This window comes from Salarias fasciatus (genome assembly GCF_902148845.1).
Source record: "Salarias fasciatus chromosome 7 unlocalized genomic scaffold, fSalaFa1.1 super_scaffold_4, whole genome shotgun sequence".
Taxonomy (NCBI): domain Eukaryota; kingdom Metazoa; phylum Chordata; class Actinopteri; order Blenniiformes; family Blenniidae; genus Salarias; species Salarias fasciatus.
Genome location: NW_021941229.1, coordinates 22,752,883 through 22,779,870, shown reverse-complemented (window position 1 = coordinate 22,779,870; position 26,988 = coordinate 22,752,883). Strand labels below are relative to the sequence as shown.

At 41.5% G+C, this 26,988-nt stretch overlaps 3 protein-coding genes across 4 annotated transcripts in view; all 3 read right to left on the bottom strand.

Annotated features, from left to right (window-relative positions):
• Positions 1–7,413, bottom strand: part of LOC115383315 (carboxyl-terminal PDZ ligand of neuronal nitric oxide synthase protein) — a 48,979-nt gene extending 41,566 nt beyond the window's left edge. The window contains exons 1-2 of the mRNA XM_030085486.1: positions 6,909–7,413; positions 4,994–5,065 (exon numbers count right to left, since the gene is read on the bottom strand). Coding sequence (XP_029941346.1) covers positions 4,994–5,065; positions 6,909–7,013 — 177 coding nt within the window. The 5' untranslated portion in view covers positions 7,014–7,413. The remainder of the gene's footprint in view (positions 1–4,993; positions 5,066–6,908) is intronic.
• A 6,807-nt stretch (positions 7,414–14,220) lies between these two features.
• Positions 14,221–21,366, bottom strand: cacfd1 (calcium channel flower domain containing 1). Of its 2 annotated transcripts, XM_030085507.1 has the most exons (6): positions 21,024–21,366; positions 20,809–20,951; positions 17,647–17,719; positions 16,787–16,912; positions 16,586–16,693; positions 14,221–16,224 (listed from the first exon to the last, which is right to left on the bottom strand). In XM_030085507.1, the coding sequence occupies exons 2-6, from the start codon at positions 20,915–20,917 to the stop codon at positions 16,134–16,136; spliced, it is 507 nt and encodes a 168-aa protein (XP_029941367.1). In that variant the 5' UTR covers positions 20,918–20,951; positions 21,024–21,366; the 3' UTR covers positions 14,221–16,133. The 2 variants fall into 2 exon arrangements, with proteins under 2 accessions (XP_029941367.1, XP_029941366.1); XM_030085506.1 differs by having other exon boundaries at positions 20,809–21,366.
• A 219-nt stretch (positions 21,367–21,585) lies between these two features.
• ptcd2 (pentatricopeptide repeat domain 2) lies at positions 21,586–26,499 on the bottom strand. Its single transcript, XM_030085505.1, has 10 exons — positions 26,376–26,499; positions 25,464–25,556; positions 25,241–25,370; positions 24,549–24,666; positions 24,376–24,454; positions 24,198–24,289; positions 23,994–24,107; positions 23,836–23,910; positions 23,629–23,742; positions 21,586–23,452 (listed from the first exon to the last, which is right to left on the bottom strand). The coding sequence occupies exons 1-10, from the start codon at positions 26,482–26,484 to the stop codon at positions 23,231–23,233; spliced, it is 1,146 nt and encodes a 381-aa protein (XP_029941365.1). The 5' UTR covers positions 26,485–26,499; the 3' UTR covers positions 21,586–23,230.
• Positions 26,500–26,988: the final 489 nt, after the last annotated feature.

Below are 26,988 nucleotides of genomic sequence, written 5' to 3'. Positions count from 1 at the left end.
GAGCTGACAACTGCCACGGTGACGTACAGATGACTGACGGCTGTGGCAATCGGCACGGACAACGGAGGCAGGATGCTTAAAAACAAAGCCACATGCTCGGCGGTGCCGGCGCCCTAATTGGGTTTGAAGATTTGGCAGATCTCTTTGCCGTTTGTTGACAAAATCTCTAAGCCGAGAGAGACGCTGCAAGATGCAAAGCTCATATTCATGAGCCATTATTTACTTCTTTTTTTAAATTAACCATTATATAAGCGCTAAGACAAAGGCACAAAACGTCTGGAAATGTCTGGTGGATTATTTTTTAGTTGTATTTAATACTTTAATTGTGTCATGGCAGAAAATCCATGTCGAACAAAATGAAATAGTTCATTATTTGCTTTTCTGTCTGTATGTAAGGAAGGTGCATCTGTGGGATGAGCAGGTAATTTTACTCTCGGTTAACACTGACAAAAAGAGACAGAGTAAAAACCGGAGCTGAGCGACCGTCTTCCCATGGCGTCTCCCTCGACAGCCAGACATCTGCCTCCGCCTGAGTCACGACACTCGAGAAACCTCTCCGAAACCAAAAAACAAACCAAAAATCCCCCAATAGGTCTCCATGTCTGGCAGACGAGGCTCTTCCCACGAGACGCTCCAGACAGACGCAGGAAAGAGCGAAAGGTGTGGAAATGCGGCTCTTGGCGGGCAGAGGAAGGAAGCTGGATCCTGACGGACATCTGAGGGAGGCTTAAAATCCCATTAGAGCTGATCAAAATTCAAAGGGAAGCATGCATCGCCTGCCCTCGGCCTAAAATCTATTCCTGTCAGCACTGAGCAGATAGCCAGAGATGGGCTAAATCCAGACCGTCTATTTTGGTGAGAGGAGAGTGAGGGGATGGAGGAGGAAGCAGAGCGGAGGGGGGGGGGAACATCGGGTCGAGGCAGAAGAATAGCCTTAAACTTGTGTCCTTTTGTCGGGAGACAGCGGCCTCCTGGAGACAGCACATGTCCGGGTAGATTCCAGTACACGCACACACGCACACACACACGTCCCTTTATGAGGCAGCCAGGCGTGGAAGACGCCCAATCTTTCCGTGTGGATGCCGTGACACCGGCCTTTGTTGTTCGGCCTCGTTAATCGATGGTGGAGGTTGTCTGAATGCGAGAGGTCTTACTATTACGAGGCATGGGAGCTCTCACACACACACACACACACACACACACACACACACACACACACAGTCTTGTATTTCTATCCTTGTGGGGACCGTCCATTGACTCCCATTCATGTCTAGCCCCTAACCCTGACCCTTACCCTAACCCTAACCCACACCACAACAAAGCCTAACCCTAAAGAAATGTTTTTGCACTTTTACTTTATTCAGTAACAACAACATGGTCAAGAAAACACTGTTTCTCCTACTTAGGACCGGAAAAAGGTCCCCACAAGGCACGTCATTCCACGTTTTGCTATCCTTGTGGGGACATTTGGCCCCAACAAGGATAGAAATACAAGAACACACACACACACACACACACACACACACACACACACACTGGCCAAACCACTGCACTCCCACTCTTTCTATGCCACTGGTCAAACTGAATGAAAGAAATTCTTAAAAACCAGCACAGTAGGTCCAGCGAGCCATAATGGGAGATTGTGACACCCACTAAAAAAAAAAAAAAAAAGAGAGAGAGAGAAAGAGAGAGAGAGAGAGAGAGAGAGAGAGAGAGCCCACCCTGAAAGGATCGGCGGGATACAAAACTGTGTCTTTTCACTGGGTGGCGGTGGAGTGGCAGGTGTGCGAGTGTGTAAACCGACCTGACTGAACGAGCACAGCTCCCTCGCTCCGCCACGGCCAGACTGGCTGTTTATTCAGAGCCGACCGGGCCCGGTTTGTCTGCCCCCCCCCCCCCCCCCCCCCCCCCCCCCCCCCCCCCCCCCCCCCGGCCCTCCGTCTCATGTTTGCTCCTGTTTTTCTCACATCGGCTGAGACTAAAGAGATTAAGCCGAGGGAGTTGAAACGACTGCGGCTCTGCCAGACCGACCCCTCTCCCCTCCGTTCCGGGAACTTCCTCCCGACGTCTCCCTCCCAGCGCCGTCGCCTCGTTCCTCGCTCTCTTTAATCGCGCTCAACTCCGCCGTCCCAGTCCCTCGGCTGATGGAGGGCTGCGCTTTCAAATTAAACGGAAGGCTCTCCGCTTGTATGAAAAGAGACGGAGGGAGGGAGGGAGGGAGGAGGAGGAGGGGGTCAGAAAGGCCCGGTCAACATTCGCCCAAACAAAGCTAATTACATCGGACTTGGCAAACGGGCCTAAACGTGCACGCCTGGCATTAAACGCTCGTGTGTTTGCATTCAGGCGGCGTGGCTGGCACAGAGACACAGCAGATGAACTGGGAGTTACTGGTTTCATCTCAACACTGCCTGAAGAAGCAAAAATGACCGTCTTATTTCATTTGGCACATCAGCAAAATAAACTTTTTCTTTAATGTCAACGATTCATTTTCAAGAAATGAAGTGTCCTCGGGAAGGAGTTGCAACTTTTCGTTTAGCATCTGATGGGAGTTTCAGCTGAATTTATTTCTATATCACATCTATAGAAACCACGATTGCACTGGAATTTGTCAAAATTAAGCGCACACAGAGCAAACCGAGTTTAAGAGGTACTATTTCTTTTCGCCTGCGGCCACATTTTGCTATCAGCTGAGGCGGTGAGCCGCACCGGTGGTTTAAAGGAGACGGAGAAACATCAGACCAACACCTTTAAAAGAGCTGAGCCGGACGTTTCATTTCTTTTTATTATTATGCACTTTCTTTTTGCGCCAACAGTGAACACGTCTCAGCTGAATCCATACATTTCTGGAGCTTTATGGCTCCGGAGATGACAAGAAAGAGGAAAAACCGAGCCATAAGTCATCCGCCGGTCAGCGTCGCATCTCTGGTGTATAAATAGCGATATCTCTTCACTGTCAGGGGGGATTACTTTAAGCGCATATAACAAATTAATAAATCAGATGTGTTTTTTTTTTATAGACGGGGCCGCTCTCTCCGCCATACTCCCGTGTTTACATTCGGGACAGGAGATTCAGCCGTGCAGCATTATGCTTTATTCATCACTCGTTCACAAACACAATCGCTCCATACAATGGGATGAGAGTTGCGCCCTTAATACACAACGTCATGCATTATTGAGTCAAAGCTTTCTTCAGCTTGTGTGTTCAGACAATGAGTGAACACACACAAACATGAAAAGGAATGCTTGTTTAAAAAAAACAGATTTAATTACGCAATAAAAACAAGCAAATCTAAGATATTTATTCCACACGACTGATGGTTTTTTTTGTTTTTTTTCCTTGGAGCAATCGAAGTCATCATCCTCGCCTGCCAGTGTGAGCTCCGGCTCCCCGCTCTGTCTCGGCCCGACCATCATGTTTACTTTACAACAACCGTATTGACTCGCCGGTTTGGGGAAATAAGAGACGTCTGCACCGTCTTGAGTCTTTTTAAGAGCCTCTGCTCTTTGCACCTACTTCTGAAGATGGGTTCAGTGTCTCTCTGACTGGAGGATTCCTCTAATTTCACACACACCGACAAAGCGCAGCGTTCACCTACAAACCCAATCATTTCCAACTAAAAGTCTGATTAAGAAAACATTGTAGGATTTCCCCAAATGGTAAAAAGTTGGAATGTTTTTGCTAAAAACTTGTGCATTTTTCAGAGGATGGATGCACATGATGGCTTTTTAGTAGCTCAAAAAAACAAAAAAGAAAGAAATCACACATTTCTTTGCTGCTTATTTACTCAGCCAGGGCTAAAAGCCTTGTCGTGTTTGAACTGAGAGAGTCGACTGAGTCACACTCAGATTACAGAACCGCCCCGGCTGCGTGATTCAGCCGGGTGGAAGCTCCTCGAAGAAACCGCCGGGCCCCGGAGGCACGGCCGCAGAAAAACGCTTACATGATACCCACAGTTACACTGATGTAGCAGTTTGGGAGGAAGAAGCTATGATTAATACGACATGATAGTGTGAAAAACGCAAACAGGGCGAGGAGGAGGCGGAGGGGGAAGTTAGCAAACTCATAAATCTTGTGACGATAAAAAAAAAAGGGGGATGATTTGACAAATGCTAATAAACTATTAGCTCAGCAGTGCTTGGTAGTAATAAGCCACAGGCTGAGTTTAATCAAAGGCAGCTACAGCAAACACACACACTGTGTGTAACAAACTTCCCCTCCTGTGCTGCTTCGCTTCCATTTTGAGGTTATGACATGTTTAATTTGGTTTGGCTGAGTTTATTGATTTATGATTTCGTGGACAGTCTCCTTTAATTTACCACACAGTAAAAGGAGCAGTAAAGTCAGACAATATTCAGCATAACATCAAAGTTATTAAGTAATGATTAAGATTTGCATAAGTCTGCAGGAAATGAACTAAAGTCGCGTGCAATGCTCCCAGAAGGCATGAAAACGTGTGTGTGTGTGTTTGTGTGTAGACATGTACTCATTCCTGTTGTTGGGACTGACATAGCAAATCTATTGACACACTGACATTATGGTGGCTTGGAGAAGTTGAAGTAAGAAAGAGTTAAGGCTGATGTGTAAATGAGTCTGCATGAGAAGTAATGACAGTGTGTTTGTGTGTGAAGGTGTGTGCAGATGTGTTTCACATGTGGAGGAAAGTGAAGCCTTCACGGCACAAGTCAATCAGTTTTGATCTGATGGGGTCAGGAAAAGGTTTAGGCAATCATGATGAGGAATCTGAGTCAATGCGACGGCACTGAAACGGTGCAGGAAAACACAGTGTGTGTGTGATTACACACTGACCCATGGGGACAAAAACTGATGATAATTGAGGTTCCCAGATGCAAATATTCAGGTGAAGATTTAAGGTGAAGGTTAGGTTAAGGTGAGGTTTGAATTAAGGCTGTGTGCAGGTGTGTGTGTGTGTGTGTGTGTGTGTGTGTGTGTGTGTGTGTGTGTGTGTGTGTGTGTGTGTGTTTCCAGTCTTACCCTGATTCTCCTCATGGCTGCTACGATCTCCATCCGACTGTTGGGCCTGGGCACATCGAGACTCCCCACATACTGCAGCAAGCAGCCACGCACACACACACACAGACACACACACACACACACATCACAGTCAGGTATCATCCCATGACGCTTTGCAGCAGCACAGTTAAAACTGCATCGTCACAACAGTAACGTCAGCGACACACACACACCTTCGCTTTTATTTACCATGAGGCTTATTCAAACTCCATAAAACCGAATATCTTATTCTTTTAACAGTTAACTTTTAGAAGGTCAACAGCCGCCTGCAGGAAGTGCTGATGCTCACCACGAAGCACCTGCAGCAGACCCCCCCCTCCTGCAGGAAGTTATTTAGGACAGAAACGTGTGGAACATACAGCGAACAGGACAAAGCCATGCCTTATTAATCAGCCCGTTGCCTCCTGAATATTCATGCACGTGGACGTGTAATTAGGAAGCTCCTGAGATCCGGCTTCCTTTGATGTTACTATTATTTTGATGAGTGTAAACGGTCTGAAACAACATCATTAGCAATGCTGGCGTTCATTTATTGTTTACTCGGTTGGGATTGTATTTGTGTTGTGAATCACCATCTCATGCAGCTTTAGGAATGAATTCATTAAAATCATTTGTCTGTTCTGGCTCATTTTTATACTCTCCTTCGAGTTGTGCTTCTTCTTCTTTAATATATTAAAGAAAACCTTACGCCCACACGAAACGCTGCGACAGGACCGTGTGGAATAAGATGCACTCAGCTTGAAGATAGAAGACATAAACACAGTTGTGTTTGGACTTTGGACAGAGCTCCACTCCCTTGTTTTCCCTCCTTCACTGAGCTTTGGCTTCAGTTCAACACTAAAAGGTGAATCTTAAGAAAACACGCGCCAAAACGGAAGGAACATTCAACAAAACACACTAGAGGAGGGTTTACTAATGATTAAAGTGGACAGCTGTAAAAAACAAGGGATCCAAGCCTCAGCAGCAGACACCAAAAGACACTTACCAGCATTGACGATGCTGCTGTGAAAGTGAGAAACCTTGTTGGTACTAAACAAGCCTGAAAGCCATGCAGTCAGGGTGAGTTTCTAAAAACAACAGAATGCAACAACTATAATTTCCATCTGGGATTCATGAAGTATTTCTATTCTATATGAGAATATTTTGGGACATTTCACTGTATTTTACACCAGAAGGTAAAACTGCTTTGTGTTGAGGTAGCTGTCATCTTCAGTTTAGATCTCTGAAAATAGACATTTTCATAAGTATACTCTGCAACACAACAAAGAAAAACTTTCACATTTAAATTAAAAATAGTTATGTTACTGTTCTGCCCTGTCAGGATTAAATTGGGTTGTATGTGACCCCTGAACTGAAATGTGTTTGAAACTTGGTGATAAGTTCTGCTTAATTAATGAATCCTAGCAAAAGCAATCTTTTATTGTTTAAAAATACAATAGGAAGTCTGAAACTGAACCAGAAAATCACTTCTTGGAGTGAGATAAACTGTGTAGTGAGAGTAGGTAACTTGGCTCATGCTCACACTTTAACTCAATGGAGCAAAGTCTGCATGAAATAATCTGCTAAAAAGCCACATCTCCACTAAAAATAAGACCTTCTGGCTGTTTCCACAAGAAATGAATAATTCAGCACCTTGAAAACCTGAAAATACCCCGCAGAGCATCTTTAAAAAAGGACCTAAACTGTAGCGGAGAAACTCCTGCAGCAGCTCCATTGTGCACGAACTGGAGCGAAGCCGCCACGCGCTCAAACTTCAGGACCGGGGGTCCCGCCGCGCACCTGCCGCTCCAACAACGGCCCCGACACGGTGCAGAAAAGCGCTCTTTAACAAATCCCGTTCTGGACGGGGGAAGCGGGGGTGAAGCGCGGGGATCACCTTGGCTGTGAAGCAGATGCCGTGCTGGTACGCCTCCTCGTTGTGGAGCGGCAGCCTGGAGTCCCCCACGTCGTCCACCAGGTTGTACCTGTTCCTCGCGGGCATCGCGGAGGTTACAAAAAAAAAAAAAAGAAGAAAAAACAAAAAGAAAACACACAACTACCGGGGCGAACGGGCGCGCGACGCGGCTACAGCCTCCATGTGTGCGCACCACCGTGGCGGCGGCGGCAGCGGCGGCGCGCCTCCGCGGCGCAGCTCCCGGTGGGAAGGCGCTCCATTCCCCGTCCTCAGCAAGGACACAACTGCTCTCCCCCGCGCCTCCTTCCTCTCTTTTAATTTATTTAGAAATAAGAAAAAGAAGGGGGGGAAAAAAAACCCCTCGCACTTCAGGATTTCCTTCCCAGAAATAAAAAAAGAAAAAAGAAAAAGAAAGAATGAAATGTTATTTCCCGGAGCCACAGAGGGAATCCTGCTTCTTCCTCCCCGCAGGTGATGTGTTGTCTGCTTTGCTCTCTGGGTATTTTGAATCTGCACCCTCTCTCTCTCTCTCTCTCTCTCTCTCTCTCTCTCTCTCTCTCTCTCTCTCTCTCTCTCTCTCTCTCTCTCTCTCTCACCCCCCCTCCTCCTCCCCTACAAAGCACAAAGCAGGTCCCTCATTGGAGCGAAGTTCCCAGGCATGATGCAACCCGGAGCTGGGAGAGAAGCCAGCAAACAAGTGAGTCCTCCTCCCCTCAGGAGGAGGTCAACGTTTGATACACTTTTTTTTTTTTCCTTCCTGGGAAAACTGAAGGTGGATCAACTGTACTGGCGAGAATCTGCGCAAATCAAGATTTTGCAGCAGAGTAAATCCTCAATGTAAAGAGAATTAAAGAGTACAACCAGTTTGCATGTTTCCCCCCACGCGCTGGTTCCCTCTGGGCACTCCAGCTTCTTCATGCAGTCTAAAAATAAGCATTTCAGTTGAAGTGGTCATTCTAAACTTCCTCTATTTATAGTTTGGGCTGCAGATTGTTGTCCAGCCACAACAATGGAGATGTCCTTGGTTCCAGGCTGCTGTTAGATCACAGTGTTCATGTTGATCTCTGTTGGTGGATTTGTATCCGGATACATCCACAGTCTAAAAACATGCATTCGGTCTTTTATTTTATCTCATTTAATTTTAAAGATTTAGAGGTTTTGTTCATTTTTACATTAGTTGCAGGCAGTTTGATTGAATGCATTGTTCTATTTTTATACTTTTAGCCTTACAGTATAAATACGCCCCAGCACTGCATTACAGATTAAACATCTTTGATTTGCATATGTTTCAGTGAGTTCTCTCTAAAGGCCCAACTTGTTAAATATTTAATTTCTCTTTGACTGCATTCATCGAATCGCACAGATTTGATTTAAAATTTGGTAATTCTTTGATTATTGAATGATAATATTGTTACAAATATTAGTCTTTGTATTTGCGTCCATGCATGTGAGAGTTTTCATTATAACTTCTAAACTTTGTGATCATAGTGTAATGTAAAGTATTGATACCATCTGAGCAAGCATGAAATATGTTGAGTCACTTCACATTTGCAGGTATTATTGTATGTATATAGGTATGTTTTTGAGGCTTAACTTCAGTTGAGCAGTTTTGCTGACTGTAACTTTGCATTTGGTTCTGCAACTCAAGTGTTAATAACCTTTTCAGTGGACAACTTCAGATTAGATTTTTTTTATTCATTCTTGTTTTTCTTCAAATATTTAAAAAAGAAAGTAATATAATGGTCTTATTCCAGGTTAAAATATACAAACAATCCTGAAAAATCATGAACTTCATTACTGGCTTGAACAATATACTAAATAAACCTTGAAATATTTACTTTTTCTGCATTATTCAAATTAATCTGAACTCTGTGCAACATGTTGACATTTAAAAAAAGAAAAATACAAAAAAGATCTACTGTAACTCCATCGCATAATATAATATCTGCAAATACAACATTTTTCTACTGTTATGACCAAAAACATTAATTGAATCATCTTAGCACTTGTTCTGCTATTCTGTCTAATGATACTTATTCATTCTTTGTCAGCGATCAGTCAGCTATATAGGCAATGTGTTTCTACAATATCTAAGTCCATTTTGTACACTGTACTGCTGTAGATTGCTTAGAACGTTTCACAGTGTACAGTTTCACCTCATATATCAAATTAAAACATCAGAATTCCTCCTTTTCTATTGTCACTTTTCATTTCACATAATGTGATTTTATTTGTTTTCCAGATTTCTCATCATCAGATCAGCCACAGTATTTCTTCTTGCCTCATTTGGTGATTCTGCTGCAGGCACTGAGCCTCCGGCTGTTTTTCTCCTCATCAAAGTTTTCCTCCACGCTTTATTTCACCCTTCATGGTTGCATTAGCACTTCACAAAGCTGTCCGGCCAAGAGTCACACTAATGGTCATTTTCATCATCCTCACATCTTCCCCACTGGAGCTCAGTCCATGTAAAAGCAGATAATGTCAACTCATTTATCTTCACCTGTGGTACAGATGGGGCTTTTTTTTTTCAGCTAATCTCATTTTACACAAGTGTTGAGACTCATAATGCTCAGTCTTTATGAGGCTTCTTCTTCTTGTAATGTGAGTGCAGTCCCTGTAGCCGCTGCTATTACAGTTTTTCACAATTGCTAAAACACTAAACCCCATTGCCTGAACCAAACTCTCAGTGGCCTAAACTCATTTTTCGAATCAAACACTCTTTTGGCAAAAACTTAAACACTGTTCAGGTCCTATGCTCAATTTTCAAAACTGATCTGCTCTTTTTTGCAAAACCTTAGACACATTCTCAGTCACTAAACACATTTCACAACATTTTTCCAAAATTGTACTCACTGGCAGCAAAATGTGAACACAACTCCAACACAGCTGTCATCTTTTACACACAACAACTCAAAACTGAACACACATATTTCTAATGATGTGATCAGACCAAGTGTGCACAAAGACAAGATGCTGGAGACTGAATCTCCACGACCGTGACCATGCAGTAGTGTGCTTTTGTTTTGTTTGTTTTGTATTTATTTTTTGTAATGACGGTCAATTTAGATATCACTTTGACTTAGATGGGTTTTTTTTTCTAAATGCATTTCAAATACATAAAATAAAAATTTTCTGTGCTACACACTCTGAAAACTGCTGGGTTACTGTAAAAATAACCCACATTGAGTGGAATTGCTGACCCAGCGCTGGGCCCAAAAGGGACCGAGCCAATGCTGGGTTATTTCTACCCAGCCATTTGGGCTGAAGCTTTGACCCTGATGCTGGGTCAAGATTTATCAGCGGGTCTGGGAAGGTTACTTTACAGTAAAAATGTAAACCCTCAGAATTCAGAAACACGTGCCCTCTGCCATGCAAGGCTGTCAAACCCTCCAGTGGAAGTCAGCTGGAGTTCAGTGCAGTTCATTGACATGTAGAGGAAAAGATTTGAACTAACAACTGCTAGACAACCACTCTACCAACTGAGCCACAGCCACACAAGTATAAGGAGGGGGATGTCATATGTCTTTTCGTTCTTAGCCATTGCAATAATCTTCTGTGAGAACACAGGACTCCAGTTTTCTGTTGCGTTTGTTGCCAGAAGTCTCCAGATGCAAGAAGGAGAAGGAGTTGCAGGAGTGTTCAAAATGGTGATTTTGTTCAAATCATCAACTCACTCTGCTGGGTCGACACAATTCATCTAATTTGGGGTAAAAGTGACTCAATCTGCACAAAATCTAGGGCTACCCAGGAAATGGGTTGGGAAAATAATCCAGCAGGTTTAAAAGTGTGGACTGCTTGCTGTGTCCTCAGTTATTTCATGTAGTGTCTAATGACTGATCTGAGGTGAACATGTTTTTACTTGCTGTGTGTAAGATCTGAACGCATAGTGTGGTTTTGATCACAAGAGAACTGGTTTTGAGGCGATAGTTCGATTTTGACAGAAATGTCTGAGGTTTTTGTGAATGTAGTGTGGATTTTTGGATTTGTGTTTAAGGTTTTGAGAAAATGGATGGAGGTTTCAAGAAATGTGTTTTAGCAATTGTGAAAAACTGTAACAACATTCATCACTTGTCTGTGTGTGTCTGTGTGTGTGTGTGTCTGTCTGTGTGTGTGTGTGTGCAAGTCAGACACAACCTTGATTGAGAGCAGAAATAATTACAGATGTGTCTTTCCTTTGTAGCTTCAGCTTGTATCAGTCATTACATAATTAGATCCTTGATTAAATTCTGCAGACTCATTAGAGAAATAATGTAACAGCGCCCTCTGTGGGGCAGTAACTGAAGTTAACATGGAGTTTTTCCTGGTCCCCAGTTTGTCTTTCCCAGTTTGTACATCATTATTTTGCACTGGAGAAACAGGAGAGGCACAAACCTGAAGAGTTTTTATGATGATCGAATTAAATTTGAACTGTTGATGTGAAAAACTGGCGGGAAGGTGAAAGAAATGGGTGTGAATGTGCTGGATGGATGGATGGATGAATGATGGATGGATGATGGATGGATGGATGATGGATGGATCTTCATGAGAAGGTGTGGTGTGTCTGCAGGAATGACTGAGATTATTCCTTCACCTGGAGAAGTCAAACAACAGAAAGGCAGAGCGGCTCGGCCCTGCTAATGTCAATAATATATCCAAGCACTCTCGCCACATGCATATTTGATGCCGCCTTGTAAATACATGCCATTTGAGAAGAAAGCTTCCAGCTTGCGAAGTGAACGTTACAAGCCTCGCAGAGCTCTGTGAAGTCTTAAAGACACAGAATGTTGGTTCTGATTGTTCAGCATCGAACCATGATGCTTTGCCATGGATTATTATCATTTTCTTTTTGTTTTTGTTGCAATTTCTAGCAGGATTTAAAAAATAAAAACATTATTTTGTAGGACAGTGTTGCTGTGAATGATTCCATTAAAAGATTATTTCAACCACAAGTCAAGTTTTTTACAAACCTTCAGTGAGACATATATCCCAGAAACAGACACATTTCAGCAATAAATATTAGATAAAAAAAAAATAGATAAAAGATAAGAAATGGCCAGTTTTACAGTTTTCAATCCATTCTGTGAAGCTTCAACTGTATTACTGTTCATAATGATTTTAATATCAAATGTTTACATGAGCAAAAAGGAAAATAATTCTTAAAATATCCTTTATTTAATGAACTATAATGGATTTTTATTAAAATTAATGCACTGTACATGGTTAATCAATGCAGCAACATGAATATTAGTGTTTTATACCTCACAGCAAGAATGTTCCTGGAAGAAAACCAGCAAATCTTATAAATGTTGTTACAATTCAAACATTTATGGCGAGCTGATGTTCATGTTGTGCTCTATACAGCAGGAATGGACACATTTGATTATGGTTTAGGTAACAAAAACTTCATCCTGTCTATCAGAGAACCACATTTAAAGGATTGTTTAACAGTTTGCAAGATATGGAGCCACAGTTTTAACTGAATGGCTGCGAATTAAGTTTTCTGTCTCCCAAACAGGATGATTATCATTCACTTTGTTTTTATTATGAATGAAGTGACATTTAGCTCAACTTCAGGGAATTCCTTGTGTCTCATCTGGTTTTAGAGCTAATCCACAAAGAAAATCTTAAAGAAAACATCAAGGTTCATTTGTTTCATTTGTAAAACTATCAAAACCGGGACTTGACAGCTAAAGAAAAGTGGAAGCTGAGTTATGTATTGCTGTGAATGTCAGGTGAATTTGAATTTACTTCTCATCACAGACAGAAGAAAGTTAATTTTAGAGGTGAAAACAATCAAAGCAGCAAAACAATGCGCAGAGAAAAGGTAAAAAGTGTCAACCTCGGGGCTTTCTGAGCTCCTGTGATGTGCGGCTGACACCTTGTGAGGGTTATTTTGGCACTCCCGACCTGAAATACATTTTTAGATGCAGTTCTTTGATCAATAATGAAGAGGAGAAATGTTGACGTTCAGAGGGAATAAACCTGTAAGATCTGTAATCTGTAAGATCCTGCAGCTGCGAGCTTCAGATGCATCTCTCAGAAAAATGAAGCGAAAAGAGACAAACGAGCAGCGTCGTCTGAGCGTGAACAAAAGAAAAGCTTTATTTCAATCTTCACTCTAATTTACTGGACGGAGACAATAGCAGTGCACTGTGATTAATCACAAACACTGTTTCATGTTCAAGGGGGAGGATGCTGGAAGCCGAGCGCTGAAAGCAGCAGATCATGGTGAATAATGCCAATTAGCAGGATTTAAAAAGCCACCAGAGAGATCCGACAAAGGCACAAGTTTTCAAAGCAACACAGAAAGACAAACAAAAATCCAGAAGAGGAGCCTCATCAGCTCTGGAAAGAGTTTGAACATCATTTGAGGCACTACTTAATGTTTAAAGTTGGTTCTTTCTGTGTCCTGAAGCCTGACCCATTCGTTAAAAGTCCCTAAAACATTCATTTCATTTAATATCAGGGAGGAAAAGCGGGTGTGTTTCCACTTGTTTGGTTTCACTGTTTGGTTTTTGGTGATCATAGATCAGACGTTTTAAAGCAGTTCACCTTTCTTTTCAACCAAGTTTAACATGGAAAGAAAAACATGTAAACCAGCCATCTCAACAGCACTTAAACTTTACCTATCTGTTACAAGTAAAAAAAGTTGCTGAATGAAGTTCAAGCAAAGCTGTAAACTACTTTTCTCTTCCTTTGAGTTACTTGTTAAATTCACCTGTAGAACATATTTAAGTTTAAGGCAAATTTCTCCCAAAATGCAATAAGCATTATAAAAATGACACAATAGCTGATTGCTCAGGGAGCAACAGCTAAAACTTTCAGTTAAAAATAAAGCAGAATAAAAAGCTTGGGTAAGACTTTACTTGAAGCACCCGGTATAACACATTATAAACACTTATAAACACTCAAAAATGATGACAATGTCTTATAACCCACTATACAGCATAGGATTAGGGTTAGGGTTATGGTTCGGTCCTGGCATTGTGATCATTTATGAGTGTTTAACTATAGCTACACGTGTTATAATGCTTTATAAATGTACTTATGTGTTATACAGGGGGGCCTCAAGTGTTACCAAAGCTTGGATATCAATTAAAATAAAGTTTATGAAACACTTACTTGAATAAAAAAAAAAACCCCCGAAAAGTCACTTTTAATTTTTTAAGCCCGATATTTAAATTAACTTGAGATAAAATTATGATACTTTCATGTGCATCGATAATTTCACTCATAAACTTTTAAATCCACATCATACGTCTAGTGTGTTTTGGAAGTTATCCATCCCAACCAAATAAAAACACCAACCCAGCAGTCATAGTAGCAAGTCGGTTTAATTCACAACACACAACTTACACACATCCCTTACAGCAAAACACACGCACACACACATACGAGCACACACACTCCATGACTGAACGCATAAAGCATTAGCAGTGGACGGCTGGCTGAGCTGAGGAGGCTGTAGTGTCGATCTGCAGGAGATGTGGTGGTTTCACACTTGTCAATGCTGGTTGTGCACGTTTTAAAATGCATCACAAGTGTTTTGTTTTTTTTTTCTTCAAGTGATGAAAGCTGTTCTACGAGGTCGAGCTTCTGCTAGATTTCACATTCTTAAGATCTGAAGGTAAACACTGTGCGTCGTTCGGTATGACACCTGAGAGCTGGTGGCGATGCGAGTGTGTGAGAGTGTGTGACGAGTCGGACGTTACTGACCACCGCACACCTCGACTCGGACAGAGCTGAACTCTGGCGGAGCCGATCGCTCCCTGAATAAATCCATCTCCTCCTCAATCAGCCGCCAGAGGACTGGAGTCAGAGGAACGGGGATCAGTAGATGTTCAGTAACAAAGCAAACAAAATAAATAAATAGGTACAAAATATCTTAGAAAGGAGAGCACATTCAGGTTCCCGGTTAGATAACGCACTCAGGGCAGCCTCGGCGTGGCGATCGCACGAAAACCGGCTGAGTCATGCAACGGTTTAGAGTCCCAGCTGAGGAGGGAAAATATATATAAAAGCCCCAAAACAAAAATAAAAGATGAGAGGTCTCGATCTTTGGGTTTACCAGACAGATACATTCCCGCCTTGTTAAAAATATCCCCATGTATGTTTACAGACGCTGCGGTTCGGAGCCGTGTGCACTCAGCGGACACGATGCCGGAATCACTCTGCTTTATGGGAGTGCAGGGGCTCATGGGAGAAAGTCTTTAGTCTTTATTTTAAGACTTTGGTTCTTGAGGAAAAATCGTGGAAATAAACCTTCATGTTTTTTTAATCAACACAAAGAGGATCTTTAATTCAAACACACAGTTCAGACTTTCTTCTTTTTATCATGAAATTGTTACTAATGGAACTCGACTGTGAGAAGTGGTCAGCACTCTTGCCTCACAGGGAGACGGTTCCTGGTTCGAGTCTGAGCTGAGCCTTTCTATGCACCTGTAGAGTGCATAGAGAGACTAACTGAAAATAACCGACTTTCCCTTTATTAAGCTACTTCTTCCTCATGATAATGCAGCTCTAAAACTCCGGATCGTGATTTAACCTCCAAATATTTAATTTTTTTTTTGGTCGTTTCTGCTGATGCTGAAACAAAATCCGCCCACTGTCGTCGCGCGGCGAGCGACGCCAAGTACAGGATGCTGCCAAATCCTGAATGACGAGTCTGAGTACCGCTTGGCTAATGCCGGCGCCCCGTTCTCCCTCCGTCACGCAACTCTTAATCGCCGCCGCAAAGTCGGACTGAAGAACCTGAAGACGGCACAGTCGAGTTGGAAGGCTTTTGGGTAAAAAAAAAAAAAAAGAATTAAAATGGCGCCCGCTGCAGAGCCTGTCTGCTTTCATCTCATTAGACCTACGACGGTTGGGTTAGAGGAAAATCAGAGGAATTCTGGGAGCTACAGCGGCTTTTAAGTGAGATGAAGTGAAGCTGGACCGAGGAAAGCCACACTCCTTTTGTTCGGCTCTGCAGTGAACCGCAAAAAAAAAACCCAAAACAAACGAAAACATTCACAAACACAAAATCCAATTAACAGAGTTCAAAACATTCACAAGGGATGAAGACACCATGAGAAACTCCACGAACACACGGGGTTCCGAATCAGGAGATTAATCCAACGTCAGTTTGGATAAAAATCGGTCAGGATGCAGCAGTTTGGAGTGAAATAAATAAAAGTGTTCTGTAGTGACGGGATTTAGAGGTAGGAGGAGGAGGAGGAGGAGGAGGGTTCACTCCGGAGCGCCGTTTGTCGTTCCTGTCATCCTCTCTTCATCCCCCTGCTTCTGGTGCTGCAGCCGGGCGTACGTCACGGCGTCTCCCCTGGGAGGAGGAGGAGGAGGAGGAGGAAGAGGAGGAGGAGGAGGAGGAGGAGAGCCAGAAGAGACGAGGAGGCGAGAGAGGGATGGTAATAACAGGTTAGGGGGGGAGAAACGGAAAGAAGGCGAAGCTATCGCTGCACTCAACCTGTCAGCAGTTCATTAGCGTGATTAACGACTCTCATTAGGATTGTTAGAGAATCCACACACACACACACACACACAAATTTAAGAGATTATTTGGTGTGTTTAATATGGGAGCCTGTTTTAAGAGCAGGACATGAAGAGATATGAGTATTTACAGTCTGAAGTCTGATTGTTTTGAAGAAATGTGCTGACTGCATGTCACCGAGCTGCCGGCTTACTTTTTGCCCAAAGAGGCGAGGCCGTACAGAACGCCTGTGGCGAAGGCGATGGCGTTTCCAAATAAAGTGGTGAAGGTGAAACTCAAGAAGACGGGGAACAGGGCCATCCTGGAAAATAAGCACGCGATCAGAAAGATTTAACCTTTCAAGCCATTGAAAGGTGTAAAAACAAAAAACGGGTCAGCGCATCGTAGCTCTTACCCGCAGTAGAAGACGGCTTTCTGCCAGGGCTTGAGCTTGTCTGCGCGGGCCGCCACCGCGTTAGCAAACTCGATGAACTGGCAGCAGAAAGGGACTTCGCAGAGGAAGAGCACGAAGGCGTTCAACCTTGAGACAGGTGGAGAGGATACACACACACACACACAGACACACACACACGACAGCAGTGAACTTTCATCTCGCTCTCACAGCAGTCAGAGAAATAAGAATGAAAAACTCGTTTCACTTCAAATCTGAACCAGTTCAGATATCTGTACACAGGACTGATATTCGGGCAGCAGGCGTGGCTCCCAGGCTCCCTGAGACTTATTTCTACACTTATGACTGACAAATTCCATTGGTTGAAATCTTTTGAACTATTTTAATATTTTTTATCACTTGCAAGTAAAATTATTAGGAAATGATCAAATAAAACATATGAAAGCCTAACTTCACTCATGCATTATTAAAATCAGGATCGGGAATGTTGGGAAAGTGCAGACTGGACGGTTCATCACTGTGGAAGTGCAACTTTGTTTTGGAAATCATTGCTAGCATGGTATTAGGAGTCTGTTAAACACTGAACAAACATCTGTGAATCCTCTGATGGGTTTCTGAGTGTGATGTAGTTCGCAGGTTGGGCCACTAGTGGGTGCTGCTGTTTGTTGTTGTGATGAAACCACACAGGAGCCATGCATTAGTAAACAGGGCCAGAGGAAATCTGAGCTTAAATAAATAACAACATTGTTTTGTCTCAACAAGTTTCATGATATAATTCTTCCTCTTTTTGCTTCTAAACATGTTGGTTTAAGCAAAATATAAAATCTAGATTAAATGCGGGTGTGACTGTGTTGGAGACTTACACCATCCACACTCCAGCAGCGATGTTTAAAGGGTTCACAGTGACACAGTTCCACACTCCTGCGATGGCACAGGCTGCACAAGTCAGACAAGAAAGATAACATTAATAAAAGACAGAGAGAGAGAAACACAACAGATCATGGCCTGATGGAGAACGCAGGTCCTCAGCGGAACATTTATCTCACACACTCCTCCATAAAACATGAGAGTCGCATAACAAGCCGCCATGTGTGTTGCTGGGTGAGTAATTCCTTCCAACTAAAAACGGCACAAGAAAATCAGCAACGTGGAAAAATGTTTGGCCCAAGAATTAATTCTGCACGTCGCATTTGTAACACTTATCAGAACTGTGACAAAACCAGGCTGCAGGTTTTTTTTTCTCGTGATAAAAAGCTGTGAAGAGTAAATGAGTTTTTCCTCGCTTTTGCTAAACAGTTTGTTTTCAAAGTTTTTAATCCTTTCTGGGCAGAATGTTCATATATCTGGGAGAATGTGGGAGGTTTGTTCGACACGCGGGGCCCGTGGGACCTGCCACACACCCACCGTCTGAGAAATGTGCACGCTGCAATATGAGATCAGCTCCAAGGATAATAACCCTGCTTGGTAGTTTAAGAAAAGGAAAAAGAAACGGTGGAGAAGATGTCTTGACGACGTGTTACATGTGGGGATTTCTGCTCGGCCCAGAAATAACCTGCAGTTTGGCATCAACACACAGCGGAGGGGTAGTGTCAGATGAAGCAATTAACACAGCAGCAAACCAAAGATCCCACAAAAAACACAATTAGCAGTTGTCTATCAACCGCGCTCACTGAAATATATACATGGAAATGAGGCTTCAGTAAAACAAAACAATAATAAAAGACATTTCTGACGTGAGTGTGGCTGTTTGGATGAGGCCAGCTGGAGATGACTGCTAAACGGCAAATTGAAGCAAAACTATATAATGAGGACATTTTAGAAGCTGTGCGAAGCAAATTTCAGAATTTTAGCAGCTCCACAGTAACTTTATCCAGTGAGACAGATGAAAACAGCTCAACTATGGTCCGAGAGCAGGAGTGTCAAACATAAGGCATGTGGCCCATTTATGATGATGACTGTTGTCATTTTCCAAGATTTGTTTTGCAAAAATATTAACATTTTAATTCAGCATACAAAAAAAGAAAAACTGAGCATTTAAGCCAAATCCTGCTTGTATTGAACTACAGAAAAGACTTTATCTGCATTTTCTATTTCTTCTAAACAGTAAGAACACTGATCACACTGGATCCTTAAGAGAAAAGAGCAGAACACATGACTAATGTATGAAGAATGGTGGAGAACTGACCGCTGGATTAAAGCAGTGTTTGTAGTGAAAACATCACACACACCTCTCTGCCTTATTGAGAGTGAAACTGCATTAACATCAAAGCTCAGATCTGTGGCAGCTGCAACGTCAGGTTCTCAGAGTGGATTTTATTAATGTGAACAAAGTGTTTGATCTCCTGCGTTTACAGCTTAATATGCTGTAATTTTAATAATCCGGCTCAACTGAGATCAAATTGGACTGTATGTGGTGGATTGAGTTAAAAGTTGGATTATTAGATATTGTGTTAAAATCCCAAAACAAGGCAGCTGAAAAAAAGATAGCTCCAGAAATGAGGACATGTCAGCTGCTGAAAACAACTGGCTGAGTGTATATTAGTGTCCATTTCCACCCGTTTCACTCAATAAATCCATTTGAGTTGGAACTAACAGCCGAAAAAAACTAACTGAAGCTACATGTGAGCTGAAGTCACACTGTACAAACTGTACAGTTACTTTACTTTGGTTAAGGTGAAAACAATAATACATTTTTTTTATTAAATGACTTTAAGATCTGTCAGTGAGATCAAGATGGATATTATTTCCTGAATAAGTTAGGGGAATTGTATAATTAGTAGTCATCGTGACAGTAACTAGTAAATCCCTTATCTTCAGAAAACTCCAGACATCAGGAGTTCACTTGTGGAAAAACTTAACAGAACACATGAGTTACTCTGGTGTTATATAAAGTAAAATAACCTTGATAGAAGCCCTCTATAACAAGATCAGAACATAATTATCTATTTCATGCAGCATTAAAAAATGAAATAAGATTACATGTACATCTCAAAAAATTACAGTAAAGTGGGATTTATCCCATAATTTGATACATACAAGCACACAATACGCAGAAGCTTAAGTATTAAAGTAATTTTTCTTAAAAACTTTGAGTCATAACATCAAAAATACAGTATTTAATAAAAATATCAAAACATTTTACAAGATCGAGATCAGACTTTTTATTACTTAACCAGAGACTAATCATGATGAGAGAATAAATAACTCACAAAACCTTCTCAGTGATATTCTCATTTCATAAACACACCTTTGCGTATTCTTACATTGGCAAGTTGAATTTCCTGCAGTAAATTCACTGGAGATAAAGTTGGAGATTCCAGAAACGTGGTGATAATGAAGTGTGGAACAGTTTAACAGGTTAAATGGAACATTTCAATAGCTGCCAGCTCAGTGTGATGTTCTGCGTTTGAGATGCAGTCGCCTCCAGTTTAAATTCCTGAATTGCATAAGAAATACACAGCAGATTGACTGAGTAAAGGGCAGAATGAGACGAGCCCAGACACACTGGGACAACCACACTGCATACTGAGCTCCTTTAGGCCATCCTGCCTCCTTTAATAATAGAGAAGCTTATTGACCATGCAGCAGTTAATGTGATACTGAGGCTGTGACTCTGGTGTCAGCAGGAAGGAGACATGGATGTGAAAAAACAAACAAAAAACTGCAAATCCAGTCACTTCAGGCCCATATTCTGCTCCTGAGAAGGGATTCCAATCTGTGCAGTTCTCGATGATAAAATTATCTGTGGTGGAAAAGGTGAAGCCAGGCGAGCAGGCGGTGCCCACGGTGACTGCAGCAGTGAGAGGACAATGAGCTGTGACAAAGCTTTTGTTTAGTGCCACAACTCCAGTACTTCATGTTCACAAGGAAAACACGAAGCTGTCTTCACATCAATCCTACATAAAAGAGATCACATGATGAGTAGTGTCAAAGGAGCTGACACACAAACAACTACTGGCGTGATTAAGGTTTATTATTCAACAAGATAAAAAAAAAAAAAGAGATAAGAAATCGATTTGACTTACATATTCCTCCCAAAACTCCGGCGATCTTGCAGAGCCATCTGTACCACCATGTCATGCCATCGTCCTCTGCGGGGCTTTTTGAAGCCGCTGTCGCCTCTTCGTTGCTCATTGTGTCTTTTATTTCGAGCTAACTGTGCTAAAAGCTACAGTATTTACAGATGTCAGCGCCTGATCCGAAATATCCAAATGAAGTTAGCGAGGCGCCGATAACTCACCAATAACTGGCTTCTTGGGACACCACGGCCTCGCTGTGTGCTGTGAGTCAAACTTTAAAGCTCGTTTTCAGTCAATTATTTTGGGATCTTGGAGTGTATCTGCGGACGGCAGCAGCGGCTCTCCCGTCCGTAAAGCAGCAGCAGAAGCTAATCCTGGTAGCTGATGCCACAAAGCACCGCCTCTGGCTGCAGCTGGACGCCGAGGTCACCGTCGCATATGTCCCAAAACGTCCCTCCTGAACGCAGAAATTAAATAAATTAACTTAAATCCCCGCGTTATGAATTTATACGGCTTCACCGCTCTGCTTCACATATGATACTTTCGTGCCAGGCTGTCGCGAGGCAGACGTCAGCGGAGCGTAAAGGGCGGGGCTTAGATGTGACGTTCCGTTTGTTTACATGCGAGATGTGTTTCAAACCGGTAGATATTTGGCTGTAATTATACATTTAAACACAATTTCAAAACACACAAAAAGTCCCGAGTTACATTCAAGAGATGTTTCATCATTTAAATTTAATCAACGAACTTGAGGACTTGAACAATCAACCAATCAGGGGCGGAGCTAGAAAATCTAGTCGGGGGGAACAAAGAGTAAAAAGATTTAATGTTGACGGGCATCCAGAAGTGTCAAAATCATACGGTGCACCTCAAATATCTCTCTCATGGTGGAAATAAATTCTTATATATATTCACAATCTACACGAATTGATATTTCAAGATTTGGAACTGAGGCTTGGTGGATGGAATGCAGTCGACTGGAATTCCTTGTTCTGTTTATGAAACCAGTTCAACATGCTTGGAGCTTTGTGACATTGTGTGTAATCCTTCTTGACATAGCTGGCACGGATAGTCATTCCTCACAGAGGATACAGACAAGTTGCCGTCTTTCCACTGTCAGCATTATTAGGGTGGATATGCTCAGGCAAATGTTTTTAAAGAACTGGTTTGAAAAATCCAGACTGTCCAAATACATTCTCTTTCTAAAAAGAAGTTTATATTATCGGGTTAGTTACAATATCTGTTACTAAAATTCTACCAATGATTCCACTTACACTGGAAATTGCTTTAGTTTTTTGAGAAATTGGAGGATCATCCATCCAGATCATTTATTTATTATATATGTTTATGCACTAAACAACTTCATATGAAGATAGTTATAGTACCCATCTAGGCCAACATAACCATACAGCTATAAAAAGCTTCATATAATAAAATCATGCATAATTATAAAAAACATAAAATCATGTGGTGACACCCCCTCAAAAAGAATCCATTGAAATATACTTCATCTATATTTTTTCCAACTCTTTAAAAAAAAAAAGTTATTTGTGCTAAAATTAAAAAAAAAAAATCTAAGAATAGGTGCAAAACGTTGTGCCATTAAATTAATGGACATTTAACAATTTGAAGCAAGACTTAAAAAAATAAGCCTAATCATTGGTGTAACAAAGCACTAAATTGCAAGCGTTCCTCTTCAGAGTGTAAAAAGCATAAGATGGAGCAACTGAGGAGACCGAAGAAAAACCTGAGTTTTGGTTTCATTAAATATCTAATGGACTTTTAATAATCACTTACATAAATAAACAAATGCTTTAAATTCCCCCCAGATCACCACAGACATTCAAATTCAATTTCTGCAAGGTCATTTATACTCATTTAAAGGTTTTCATTTGTGATTCTGTTCAAAACACAGTCAACATAGGGCCAAGCACCGGTCTGCTGAGGGATGTGCAAATGTTTGAGAAGAGGTAGATAATCCAAACAAAGAGGGATGAAGAATAAATGGACAAATAATATGATAACACCTACATGTGGATTTCAAAAGGTTTCATGCATGCAATGAGTTGCCCTCTGAACTTGGAGAACAGCTGCTAATAAACAATAAATTCGAGGTGCAATGCTGGTTTGTAACTTCACCACTAGATGGCATAAAATGACACTTTGATCCTTCAATCAATGCTTTTAGTCCATGCATGATGATAATCTTGGAAATATTCATCTTTATAATAGAAAAATAATCATTTTAAAAACAGACAATTCCTCCCTCTTTATTGTTGCATCTGTAAGATGAAGACCGGTGATTGTTATGTCTGTGATGGTAACAGCGTGCACATAATAACAGGTTATGGTTAACGGCCTTGAACCTACACTGAGGTGTAGCGATGAAATCCACTCCAGTCAAAGCCATAGTGTTTAAAACTGTCGCTCACTCTGAGATCAGAGTGGAGTTCAGCGGCCTCAGAGTCCGTCGACTCCTTCTTCTCTCCTCTATGATTGGCTCTTGTTTCCTTCTCCCAGTCGGGGTGCGGCACAGCATGTCGTCCAGGGTCAGCTGAGTCACCTGATCGCTCTGTTCCAGCTGAGCCACTATCTGCTCCACAGTCTTCAGAATCGGTTTTCTCTCACTCCGTAACAGAAGCAAATCCACCTGAAAGAGACGCCACGAAACCAGAGTAAAGACTTTTTCCACAAATGTTTGATTTACGACTGATTTATGTCAACCTGTAAAAACCCATTGGTCTACTTTTAGTTGAATCCTGTCAATATTTGCCAAAAAATAACTTGTCAAACAAGCTATTTAATTTTGAATCAGATTTCACATACCACTTCCTGTGAAAACTCAGGCTTTTTCACAAAATATGGGCTGTTAGGAGACTTGGCAGCTGAGAGGATGGACAATGCATCTTGTATAGCTCCAGACATCACCAGTAAAACAACCTAAAACACAGTTTAAAAAAAAATGGCACGAGGTAATGAACTACTAACACACTAATCACATGAAATACAACTGTTAAAATGCTTCATGGTTACCTTAAAGTTTTGACAGAGTCTGCTGTCTGTGTTCATAATGTGGGAAAACAGCAATTGTGCTTTTTGTAGGTCACTCTGAAAGAAACGAAAAGAATTAGAGAATGAACATTTAACACGGTTGATGCTTTCCTTCTTGTATGAGAGGAAACGAAACCCACCCGCCGAAGTGCTAACGCCACAGCAAAGCAGTAAGCATGCCTGGGGATGAAGTTCCCTTTAGTCTGTTGTTCTTCTATGAGAGCGGTGCAGATCCCGTAGGACTCAGCGGTATTCTAGCCAACACAAAACACAACACAATAACCCAGGAACTCCTTATCAAAGCAATGACGTTGCAGCTGTACATCAGTTAATTGAAGTATTACCTGTTTATAGCAGGTAGCAGTTGCCAGTGTCACAGTGTCTTTGTTGAAGGAGATGCCCTGGTTTCTCATGGTTTTCAGTACCTCCAAAGCAGCTGTAAACAATCAGAGTTGCTAACATTTCATTTACTTGTTCACATCAAGCACATAAGAAACACCAGAAGTTAAAATCATTACTCACTTTCATAAGAACCTTTCAGGAATAGCATGTCTACGGCGATGTTAAAGGAGGTCGTGTCGTTGAAAAATCCTTTCATGGTCTGGTTGGAGAGAAGAGAGGAAGCTTTATTGCTACAAGTCAACTCTTCATGTTGGTTCACTACACGTTGGGGCTTTTCTTAATCCAGCTTTTACCTCATCTGTCAGTGTAGCAGCAGCCATGCCCTCCAGACCGAGCTCATAGCACAGCCGCATGAAGAGCGGGCCAAACTTGAAATCCCCATACATCAAGTTACGGTTCTCAGAGTGATACCTTGTGAGAGTGATTTAAATGATTATTTGGATTTAAGATGTTTGAGACATGGTTAAAAGCAAGAAACAAACAGTTAGAAGCTCTGGAAATAAAAGACATAAGTCTAGCATAAACGGAGAGGCAATATCAGAAGAAGTGTACAACAAAAAACAACTTTCAATGCAATATGTTCAGAAAATATAAACACTACATTCACTGTTTTTTACCTAATTGTATTATTTCTCTATCGCCACATCCATATAGGAGGAAAAAAAAGTATTTTCTATTGCATCACTCACATATATTTGTGAAAATTTCAATATAATGACATAGTTACAAAGCTGTTTGAATTTCCATGTCTTTGATATGGAACATTCAACTGTATGTTTTTGCAAATAATCTGCTTCTAAAGACACTGTAAGCGTACTTTTCTGCTTTTCTTCTGATATGAAAGATTTTTATGGCCGAATTTTTTGAGCAGGTGAAATGCATTTCTAATTTCAGCTCATTTTTTCCCCATATTTTGTCTCTGTAATGCAGTACTTTTCCAGTGTATTTTTAAACTTATGAAATTTTGATTAAAGCCGTTGCATACCTGTAGATGGCATCTCTGGCTATCTGCATGTCCTCTGAAGACTGGCACAGGTGAAGGAGAAGCTTGAGCTCATCTCGCAGAATCAGCTCATTCCTTTGCATTTTCTGGTTGAATAACTCAATAAAACTCCCTGTTAATTTAAGCAACACCAAAGAAATAAAAAAAATAATCAAACATTAGAATTAGCAACATAATGCACCGATTTCAGCATATGAGACTTTACCTTCAGATCCTGCTGCACGGTGAGCCACAGCCAGCTTCTTTTGCTGGAAGTCCTGTAGTTTGACTACATCTTCAGACAGCAGATGCCTCTTTGCTGCGGAGATACAACAAAACGATTTGTTGATAAGGGTCTGAAAGCCTTTACCATGACCACTTCTCTTTGTTAGGTGTTTTATACTTGTCATAGCTGATCATAAAAATACCCACGACTAGAAAAGGACGTGTGACTGTTGAACAGAACTGGTGCCAATGTGAGTCAAAGCTTATTTATAATCCTTGGATGTATTCAAGTAGTTTGAAAAACTCTGGTTTCATTCATTCTACTATTCTGTATCTAAATACTTCTTCTTACTGTGATTTTGACAACACTACTGTTCATCTGTTAAATACACAGAAAAAATAAATAGGAGGCAGAGCAATGTAACATTGAACAAAACAAGCAACAACTTGGATTAAAGGTCATTTTTGACCTTGAATATCACTAAAGCTCAACATTTTAAGCTATCAACTCATCTACATTAACCTAAATTCCAACAACTACATCAATAGTCAGTTAAATTCCTGAACTTTATTCCTTTATAAACAAAATAAGATTTTACAGCTGATATATTCACTGGTCTTATTTGACAGATGCAGCACACCAGCACAAATAGGTGAAGCAACATGGGTTAAACTGTAAGTGATCAGAGCTCTTTGAATGACAGGTGTAATTTACAAACATGCAGTCTTCCAGAAATACACACTGTACTAGTATTCCTTCAGGTAGAGCAGGTCTTGGTGGATTTGATTTGACCTGCATTCACGTGTTCATTGTTTACAGGATGCTAGCTTGACACCATTCGTGACACTAGTTGTTCTTACTGTCATATGTGTTTGAGAGAGGACACATCTTGGGAAATTGAGACAATCTTACCTCCTAAACACCCCTCAAGCCCAGCAGGCTGTAAAACGCCACAGAAGACTCGTTTGGAGGTATCATGAAGTAACGACCGACAACATTTACCGAGTCTCCCCAGCGCCATGTTGCCTACTGACTGTACCACAACCACGAAAGCAGGAGGGGGGTTACTAGAAATCAGATTTGGTTTAAAAGCGTTTTCCATTACTAGAACAATAACTAAAATAAAACAAAAAATGTTTTTGGAGATAAATTCAATTTTTATTCCGGTTCATGTAGTTGTGAATTTACAGTTATTCAATGCGATTCCAACTGCGGTTTTACGATTAGTATCACCCAACAGAGAGCCGCACTTGCCAAAAAGAGCCGAAAGCCTAGAAATGCTGAAATAGTTACAGGTAATTTATATTTTGCTCTTTTTTATTCTTTCTTCCAAATACCTTAAGCTTTGTTTTCGTGACATTATGATGCGAAAAAATTGCAATTCTGAAAATAAGTTTTTATCTTTAAACCGCACTTCACATTTTAACCAGCAGGGGGTGGTATTGCATTGCAAAACATTCACACTGTTTACAGTAGCTGTATGCAGGCTATACACACACACACACACACACACACACACACACAC

What these genes read in the sequence shown, in the direction of transcription:
- cacfd1 (XM_030085506.1), bottom strand. Translation starts at nt 20,917, where the DNA reads ATGAGCAACGAAGAGGCGACAGCGGCTTCAAAAAGCCCCGCAGAGGAC. An exon ending in AAAGCCGTCTTCTACTGCGG is followed by an intron (nt 16,694 to 16,786) that starts GTAAGAGCTACG and finishes CTTATTTTCCAG; the next exon opens with GATGGCCCTGTTCCCCGTCT. An exon ending in CTCGCCTCTTTGGGCAAAAA is followed by an intron (nt 16,225 to 16,585) that starts GTAAGCCGGCAG and finishes TCCTCCTCCCAG; the next exon opens with GGGAGACGCCGTGACGTACG.
- ptcd2 (XM_030085505.1), bottom strand. Translation starts at nt 26,484, where the DNA reads ATGGCGCTGGGGAGACTCGGTAAATGTTGTCGGTCGTTACTTCATGAT. An exon ending in TGGCGTTAGCACTTCGGCGG is followed by an intron (nt 23,911 to 23,993) that starts GTGGGTTTCGTT and finishes CGTTTCTTTCAG; the next exon opens with AGTGACCTACAAAAAGCACA. An exon ending in GACTCTGTCAAAACTTTAAG is followed by an intron (nt 23,743 to 23,835) that starts GTAACCATGAAG and finishes ACTGTGTTTTAG; the next exon opens with GTTGTTTTACTGGTGATGTC.